The 8296-nt window shown below is 64.9% G+C and overlaps 1 protein-coding gene across 1 annotated transcript; it reads left to right on the forward strand.

Annotated features, from left to right (window-relative positions):
• The first annotated feature begins 317 nt into the window (after positions 1-317).
• On the forward strand, positions 318-2338 carry TNF (tumor necrosis factor). The gene is made up of 4 exons (XM_075017698.1): positions 318-600; positions 875-917; positions 1418-1477; positions 1911-2338. The coding sequence occupies exons 1-4, from the start codon at positions 421-423 to the stop codon at positions 2336-2338; spliced, it is 711 nt and encodes a 236-aa protein (XP_074873799.1). The 5' UTR covers positions 318-420.
• Positions 2339-8296: the final 5958 nt, after the last annotated feature.

Consider the following 8296-nt stretch of genomic DNA (forward strand, 5'->3'; position numbering starts at 1 on the left):
GCCACCCACAACACGCCGCAGCCCAGAAGAGCCTCCGAAGCCGCCACCACCCGCCCGGGGAAACTGAGTCGCGGCCCCTTCTGACACCGGCCGGTCCCCCGAGTTCGCCTGCTCGCAACGGCTGAGACCTCCCGTGGCAGCACCTGAATCCCCCCGGGGAAACTGAGTCGCGGCCCCTTCTGACACCGGCCGGTCCCCCGAGTTCGCCTGCTCGCAACGGCTGAGACCTCCCGTGGCAGCACCTGAATTCCCCCGGGGAAACTGAGTCGCGGCCCCTTCTGACACCGGCCGGTCCCCCGAGTTCGCCTGCTCGCAGCCCTGAGACCTCCCGTGGGAGCGGCTGAATCCCCCCGGGTCACGCCACCACCTGCGCCGCCGGCACCAGCCCTGGAGACCCTGGCCCCAGCGCAGCCCCCAGCCATGAGCACCGAGAGCCTGGTCTGCGACGTGGAGAAGGGGGGCATCCTCGTGGTGAGGGAGCCACGGCCCGGCCACGGGCCCTGGAAGTGCCTCAGCATCTGCTCCTTCCTGCTGGTGCTGGGGGCCACCGCCGTCTTCGCCCTGCTGCACTTCCGGGCCGGGGGGCTCGTGCTGAGCCAGGTAAGCGCCCGGGGCCGGCCGGGCCGTGGGGCGCGTGGCCGGGATGGCGGCTGGGCCTGTGGGTGCGGGCGGGCAGGCGTGTGCGTGTTCCCCCTCCGGGCTGCGGCTGGTTTCGTCTGGGCGTGCGCCTCGTGCTGGCTGCGTTTCTCGCCTCCCGCCCCTTGGCCCGGCTACCTGGGCTCTGGTTTGTCCGGCCGCGTCACCGGCTGCCTGCGGCGTGGAGCAATGGGAGCCGCTTTGCTTCTGGGCTCACCTCCATCTCTCTCTCCGCCAGGACCCCAAAGAACCCAGGAGTCCGAGCCACGCCCAGCAACTCGGTGAGTACCCCCCGGTTTACTCTCCTTACACCGCCCGCCCCGGATGAAATGGCTCACACCCGCCTGACCTGTTCACTGGCCCCCGCCTGCCCCAGAGCGGCTACCAAAGGGTAACCGGCCCCGGCCAGCGGCTCTGCGGGCGTTTCCAGTTTGGCCTTGAGCAGAGCAAACGGAGCCGGGAGAAAACGGCTCGTCCCCTTGGGCAAAGCCCGGCCCTGCCGGCGTCAGCCCCCGGAAAGGCTCCAAATACCGGGCAACTAGGAAGTGGGGGCTCCTCCAGCCCCGTCCCCGCAGCCCCAGAGCTGTGCCGGCCCGGCCTGGCCCAGATCCGGCCCTCCAGGTCTCTGCTGCCCCAGCGGGCTGTCCCCGGCAGGTGGAGGGAGCAGCGACTCCCCGGCGCTGTGCTGACCAGCAGCCAGCTCGTAGGCTCAGGTCCCGACCCCCAGCCCCCCGAGGCTGCCTAGAGACAGGGTCTGACCGTGCTTTCCCGTCCGCTGCAGGGCCCATGACGATGAAGCTGCAAGCCCAGTCGGTGAAGAAGCCGGCCGCCCACGTAGTCGGTAAGGGGGATTTCCAGCCGGGATCGGGCCGGCGCTGAGGAACTGCTCCCGAGCCTGGGTGGGTGCACGTGGGTGGGGGCTTCTGCGCCGCAGGCCCACGGAGAGGCCCAGGGTGTCTCCTCGCCGAGGCCCTGGCTGCCGGGGGGGCTGGGGGCGGAAGCCGCAGGCTGAGCGGATGGCTAAGAGGACCAGGTTTTGGCCGAGTCTGGCCACGGACCGGGTGTGGAAAGCCGGGTCGCTGGGCCACAAGGGTGAGACCCGGGCTGGGCCCACGAGGGGTCGTCCTCTCCATCGGCGCAAGCCTGGGCTAACGCGGCCGTAGGGTCGGCCGGCCGCAGGGGTGCCCCAGGTCGGCTTTGCCCGCTCATGGGTGGGTGCGAGGGGCCCATCCCGCTGGGTTTTGACCTGGTACGCTGCCCTCTGTCCCTGCCAGCTTCCAGCGACGCCAAGGAGCTCCTCTGGACGGACAAGGTCATGCACACCATGATGCAGAACGGCATGAAGCTGGCGAACAACAAGCTGGTGGTCCCATCCGACGGCCTCTACTTCATCTACTCCCAGGTGGTCTTCAAGGGCAGCAGCTGCCCGGAGGAGTCCGTCCCTCTGCGGCACACCATCCTGCGCTACTCGGCGGAGTACCCGGAAAACGTCCCCTTGCTGATGGCCCTCAAGTCGTTCTGCGAGGGCAGCCTGAGGGAGGAGTCGGTGTGGTTCGAATCCATCTACCAAGGGGCCGTCTTCCAGCTCACCAGGGGGGACGAGATCTCCTCGGAGATCGAGTCGGCCGAGCACCTGGATCTGAACAGCAACGGGCAGGTGTACTTTGGGGTCATCGCCTTGGAGTTAGGAGCCTCCCAGTAACGAGACGCCGTCTCCCGTCCTCGGCCGGCCTGTCGACTCTCCCACCCGCCCGGCCTCCCAGACCGGGACTGTCCCCCTGCACCTCACGCTGCCCGGCAGAGGGGCCCGAGGGGGGCCTCCTTACGCCTCTCTGCTGGCGCACTCCTGCAGGCCGGGTTGGGGCGTCGGGCGGCCGGGCCGAGGGCTCACCAAGGGCGTTGGCTCAGAAGAGGTCGGTTCAGAGCCGCAGACCCACAGAAAAGCTGCGGCTCCTACTCGTTGTGTAGTTGTGGTTGTTATTATTGGTAATTATTTGTGGCTATTTATTTATTTATTTATGTATTTATATTTATTGGGTCTAACCAAGCTGGGCCGGGAGAGACTGGGGGGGGGGGGCTGTGTGTTACACACGCAGCTACGACAAAGCTAGGCAAGTGCATGTCTGGAAAAGCCCAAGAGATTGGGCACAGCGCAATGTCTCGACAGCCGTCTGGGTGTGCACGTGTGTGTGTCGGCACCGAGCCCCACAAAAGTGCAGGCAACGCTTGTGCGTTTGTGTCGCCCAGCTGCCGATACGAGACACTGGCGTGTACTCACACGCACACACGCAGAGGCAGAGACATTGCCTTTGGGTCTTTGGCACAAACCTCCCAGACTTTTTTGGCGATTCTGGGAGTTTGTGTGTTTACAAAATTGTGTGTGTGTATGTGTGTGCGTGTGCGTGCGTGGAGGTCACGCAGCGTTGTGGCTGTGTGTGCCCCCACGCAAACACACCGTTGCACGTCCCTGCGGCGCTGTGAGACCTCTTGGCGTCTCACCAACTCCTCTGTCCGGCGAGAAGGCCCTCTCCACACGAGGACGGGGAGGGGTGTGACGTTGTGTCGCCCTGTGACCGGAGCAGCCGCACAACCTCACACGGCCCCGCCCTGGTGTGGCGAGTGCGTCGCGCAGCCTGGAGGAGGCCCTGGCCCCGCGTTTCTCAGGGAGCCCCCTTGGTACCCGACCGTAGGGGTCCCTTTACGTATACCATGTATACATGACCCTAGCGGGGCGGAGGGACCTCCCGCACACCGCTGGAGTTCCTAGATTTTCTCCCTATCCTGGGAGGGGCTCACGGCCTAGCGGTTGGAGCAGGGCCAGCTGGGAGCCAGGACCCCTGGGTTCCCCAGGGAGGGGGCGACGTTCTCATTGTCAGGGGTATTTGTATCTGAGATACAGTTCGCGGTCAGGACCCCGATCCCGTCTCCCTTTGGAGACTTCTGACCTGTGCAGTGTTTGCCAGGACTCCCGCAGGCGCGTGATTTCATGTGATGTCTTATTTATTGCGATTATTTATGGCGTGTTTCCTGCCCCCCGCGTGGACGGGGAGGGGAGAAAACGGTTTCTCGTCTGTTGTAAAGCGCCTGTGAAACGGACCGACCAATAAACCTTGTCAATGGAGAACGGAACAGGGCTCGCGTCTCTGTGAAGGGATGGGCCCCTCTAGCGCGGTATCTGGGCTGGGCCCCGTCAAACTTCCCCTCTCCTTCTGCCACTCTCTGATGTGCCCCCGGGGAAGAGTCACAGCACCCGGTTTCGCTATGGGCTGGAGCCATTCTTGCTCTCTAAGGCTCAGCGCCCCCCAAGAGCACCAGCCCTGGGCCCTGGTGCGTCTGATCGCCTCCCGCCCAAGGACCCTCCGGCACCCGGCCCCACCGTGGGCTTCGCTCCCGGCCCTGGTAACCAGCGCCCGAGCAGCCAGTCCATCTGCAGACACCTGGCCGGGGAGAAGGGGCAGAGAGGTTAGTCGGCATCCACGAAAACAACGAGACGTCCTGGGGCACCTGAGAGACCACCAGGAGGTTGATGAGGTGCCCCAGGACTTGTCCTGGTTTTCCAGTGACACCCGGCGGGGATTTACCTTGGACACCGGCGGCCAAGCTCCGGGCAGACCTCCCCTGCCAGGAGAAGGAGCCGGGGGGGCGCGGGGAGGGGGTGGACGCTGTGTACGCAGCGCCAGCAAAGTCGGGGGAGACAGGGCAGCAGGCGAGCGGAGCTCCCTGCCCGGCTCCCCTCTTGGCTTCGGCGGTTCAGCGGCGGAATGGGCCTGCGGCCATTCCCAGGGCTGAACTGTGAGAAGCCAGCATCCCAGCGTCCTGGGTCCCAAGGCGCACGCTGCTGCGGGCAGGGGCTCGCCTGAGCGACAGCCACGCCTGCAGCGGGTGGGAGGACGCCTCTGGGAGAAAGCAAACGGCTCAGAGGTGCTGAGGTCCCCTCCCGCTGGGGGGCGCTTGACCCCCACTTCTGCACGAGGCCTCTCCTGGGCTCCACCCGCCCTGTGCCACGCTCCCACTTCCACAAGCCCCTGCCCTCCCCTGAGCTTACCCCTTCCTGCTCCTCTTCGCCAGCTTTGAGCCACCTCCTCCTGAGCGACCCGGGGAAATGCAGCGGCGACGGGGCTCCTCTAGGGCTGGGCACCCTTCTTGGGGCAGTTGTTAGCGGTTCCCCGCCCCGCTGGCAGGGCAGGACCTGGGGGGCTCCCCGGGGGGCTGCGCTGGGGCCGGTCGGGTCTGTTCAATACCGTCACCAGCGAGTTCAAGAGCGGCCGAGTTTGTGTAAAGTCGGCGGGTGACTCCCGGGGGAGGGCAGGGCTGGGGTGAGAAGAAACGGTCTGAGGGGCCCGGGAAGAGCTGAATCCGGAGCCGTGCCAAGGGGCGCGCGGGGGGGAGCAATGCACGTCCCACCCCCCAAGGGGAAGGGGCCAGGGGTCGCACGCAGGGCCCTCGGGGTTGGGGGAGCAGACGCTGCGGGGAGTCACAGCGCCAGGCTGCCGCAAAGCAGCCAATGTGCTTGGGGGTGCGTGAAGAAAGCAGGCGAGGAGCGTCCGTCTGCCTCTCTGCTCCCCTCGCCGGAGCCCGCGGCCAGGTCCGGGGGCGGTGCAGGAACCAGAGCGGGTGCGGAGAAGAGCGCCCAGGACGATGCTGGGGGTCTGGAGAGCCTGGTCCAGAAGGGGCACCGGGGCGGGCGACGCAGGACGGAGGCGGCTGGGAGGGGACTCGACTGCGGGTTACCAGGACACCAGGCCAAGGAGTGATGAGCGACACCGGCAGCCGAGGAGGTTCAGGCTGCCGTGACACGGGGGGTCGAAGGCTTTGCATGTGGGGTGCGCTCAGTGTCCCTGGGGGCTACCGCTGCAATGGGGGAGCAGAGGGGGCCGGAGCCCAGTGATGGTGCCGGGTGCCCGGCAGACTCAGACAAGCGGTGCTGGGTCCCAGACCTCCCATCCCCGCCCACCCTGTCCCGCCGACCTCCTCCCACCCCGGGGCCCAGACCTCCCATCCCCGCCCACCCTGTCCCGCCGACCTCCTCCCACCCCGGGGCCCAGACCTCCCATCCCCGCCCACCCTGTCCCGCCGACCTCCTCCCACCCCGGGGCCCAGACCTCCCATCCCCGCCCACCCTGTCCCGCCGACCTCCTCCCACCCCGGGGCCCAGACCTCCCATCCCCGCCCACCCTGTCCCGCCGACCTCCTCCCACCCTGGGGTCCCAGACCTCCCGTTGTGATGGAGTGGGGGGGTGCAGGTGTGAGTCAGGCTGGATGTGGGAGACAAGGGCTACGTCTACACGTGCACCCAACTTCGAAATAGCTTATTTCGATGTTGCGACATCGAAATAGGCTATTTCGATGAATAACGTCTACACGTCCTCCAGGGCTGGCAACGTCGATGTTCAACTTCGACGTTGCTCAGCCCAACATCGAAATAGGCACAGCGAGGGAACGTCTACACGCCAAAGTAGCACACATCGAAATAAGGGAGCCAGGCACAGCTGCAGACAGGGTCACGGGGCGGACTCAACAGCAAGTCGCTCCCTTAAAGGGCCCCTCCCAGACACACTTTCATTAAACAGTGCAAGATACACAGAGCCAACAACTAGTTGCAGACCCTGTATATGCAGCACGGACCCCCAGCTGCAGCAGCAGCAGCCAGAAGCCCTGGGCTAAGGGCTGCTGCACACGGTGACCACAGAGCCCCGCAAGGGCTGGAGAGAGAGTATCTCTCAACCCCCCAGCTGATGGCCGCCATGGAGGACCCCGCTATTTCGATGTTGCGGGACGCGGATCGTCTACACGTCCCTACTTCGATGTTGAACGTCGAAGTAGGGCGCTATTCCCATCCCCTCATGAGGTTAGCGACTTCGACGTCTCGCCGCCTAACGTCGATTTCAACTTCGAAATAGCGCCCAACACGTGTAGACGTGACGGGCGCTATTTCGAAGTTACTGCCGCTACTTCGAAGTAGCGTGCACGTGTAGACGCAGCTAAGCAGAGCAGCTCCCAGTGGCTAAGGATGACCTTGGGGCTACAACTGGCAGGTAACACGTCTGCCTGAACAAAGAGCAGGGAGGAGCCGAGCTGAGTTTTGAATCGGGGGCGGCAGTTAGGAAGGTGGGGGAAGAGGGAGCTGGAAGGCAGCCAGACCTGAGGAGGGGGAAAGCTACACCCCAGAGGGGCCCCCCTCGGGGTCTTCCCCCCAGGACGGGTTGGAAGGACTGTCTCTGGCTGCTGCACTGTTGCTTCTGTGAGAAACTGGGCATCTGTTGCCTCATAAACCTCCTGTTGTACCTGCTGAGTGAGAGTCACACCTGCCAGCGGCCGGGGTGCAGTGCAGGGGGACCCCTGAACCCCATCACACTGGTGTCAGAAGTGGGATGCACTGCACCCACGGATGAGCTCCCAGCAGTGGCTGACTGAGCGCAAGAGAAGGAAGGAGCCTCACAAGAGCCAGAGGGGGAACAGAGCCATTCCTGCAGCTGCTGCTGGTGAGTGGATACCCCGGGAGAGAGCGGGGAGATGGATTATACCCGACTCCTGAAGGCAGAGCTAGTGGGGCTGTGCAGAGAGAGGGGCCTGACCGTGGGGAAGGCGACAAAGGCCCAGCTGATTGCACAGCTGGAAGAGAATGACCGATCCGGGGGGGCAGAGCCTGTCCCGGCAGAAAGTGGCCGGTAACGCTCGGGAAGCGTTTCGGATTCTCCGACAGGAGCAGGGGCTCGACGCCGTCAGACAGACGCGGTGCCCGCCAGGTCGCGCTCAGCTAGCGGTGGTCCATCGCGGGCAGAGTCCCCCGCCGCAGAGCTGCGACGGCTGGAGCTCGAGGTGAGATTAAAGGAACTGGAGCACCAGGAACGTGACAGAGAGCATGAGCACGAGTGCCAGCTACAAGAGAGACAGCGGGAGGAGAGAGAGCGAGAGCGGGAGGAGAAAGAACAAGAACGGAAGGAGAGAGAGCGAGAGCGGGAGGAGAGAGAGCGAGAGCGGGAGCATGAGCGAACCATGGCAGAGGCGAGACGCCAAGAGGCCCCAGCTGCGGTAAGTGGGGAGAGGGCCAGACGGCTCGGGGTGGCCAGTCACTTGGAGACGCATGTGCTGGCCCAGTGTCAGGACCCAGGGGACATGGACGAGTTCCTTACCGCCTTTGAGCGAGCCTGTGAGTTGCACGAGGTTCCCCCAGCTGAGTGGCTCCGGCACCTCACCCCCTTGCTGGGCCAGAAGGCCGCAGCGGTGCTCAGCCAGCTGGTGGGGCTGCAGCCTGGGGACTATGAACGGCTCAAACAGGCCCTGCTGCATAAGTTCGGGCTGACTCGGGAGATGTACAAGAAGAAGTTCCAGGAGGCGCAGAAGAGGCCGGAGGAAACCCATGTAGATACAACCGCCTGCCTGAAGCAATACTACCAGAAGTGGGTGTTCGGAATGGGAGTCCAGTCCGTAGAGGACCTGATCGAGCTGGCGGTCGTGGAGCGATTCTACGAGATGTGTGCACCTGACCTGAGGGTGTGGCTCGTGGACCGGAAGCCAGGGGACTCACACGACGCAGGGAAACTGGCAGATGACTTCACAAACAGCCGGGCCAGGTTTGAAAGTGAGCCCCACAAAGAGAGGGAGTCTCGGAGAGAGAGGGAGTCCCGGAGGGAGAGGGAGTCCTGGAGAAACCGAGAAT

This window comes from Carettochelys insculpta, chromosome 22, assembly GCF_033958435.1.
Source record: "Carettochelys insculpta isolate YL-2023 chromosome 22, ASM3395843v1, whole genome shotgun sequence".
NCBI classification, from domain to species: domain Eukaryota; kingdom Metazoa; phylum Chordata; order Testudines; family Carettochelyidae; genus Carettochelys; species Carettochelys insculpta.

Excerpts from the sequence above, each read along its gene's own strand:
- TNF (XM_075017698.1), top strand. The coding sequence starts at position 421 with ATGAGCACCGAGAGCCTGGTCTGCGACGTGGAGAAGGGGGGCATCCTC. Across the intron at positions 601-874 it reads GGGGGCTCGTGCTGAGCCAG|GACCCCAAAGAACCCAGGAG; the intron begins GTAAGCGCCCGG and ends TCTCTCCGCCAG. Across the intron at positions 918-1,417 it reads GAGCCACGCCCAGCAACTCG|GGCCCATGACGATGAAGCTG; the intron begins GTGAGTACCCCC and ends CGTCCGCTGCAG.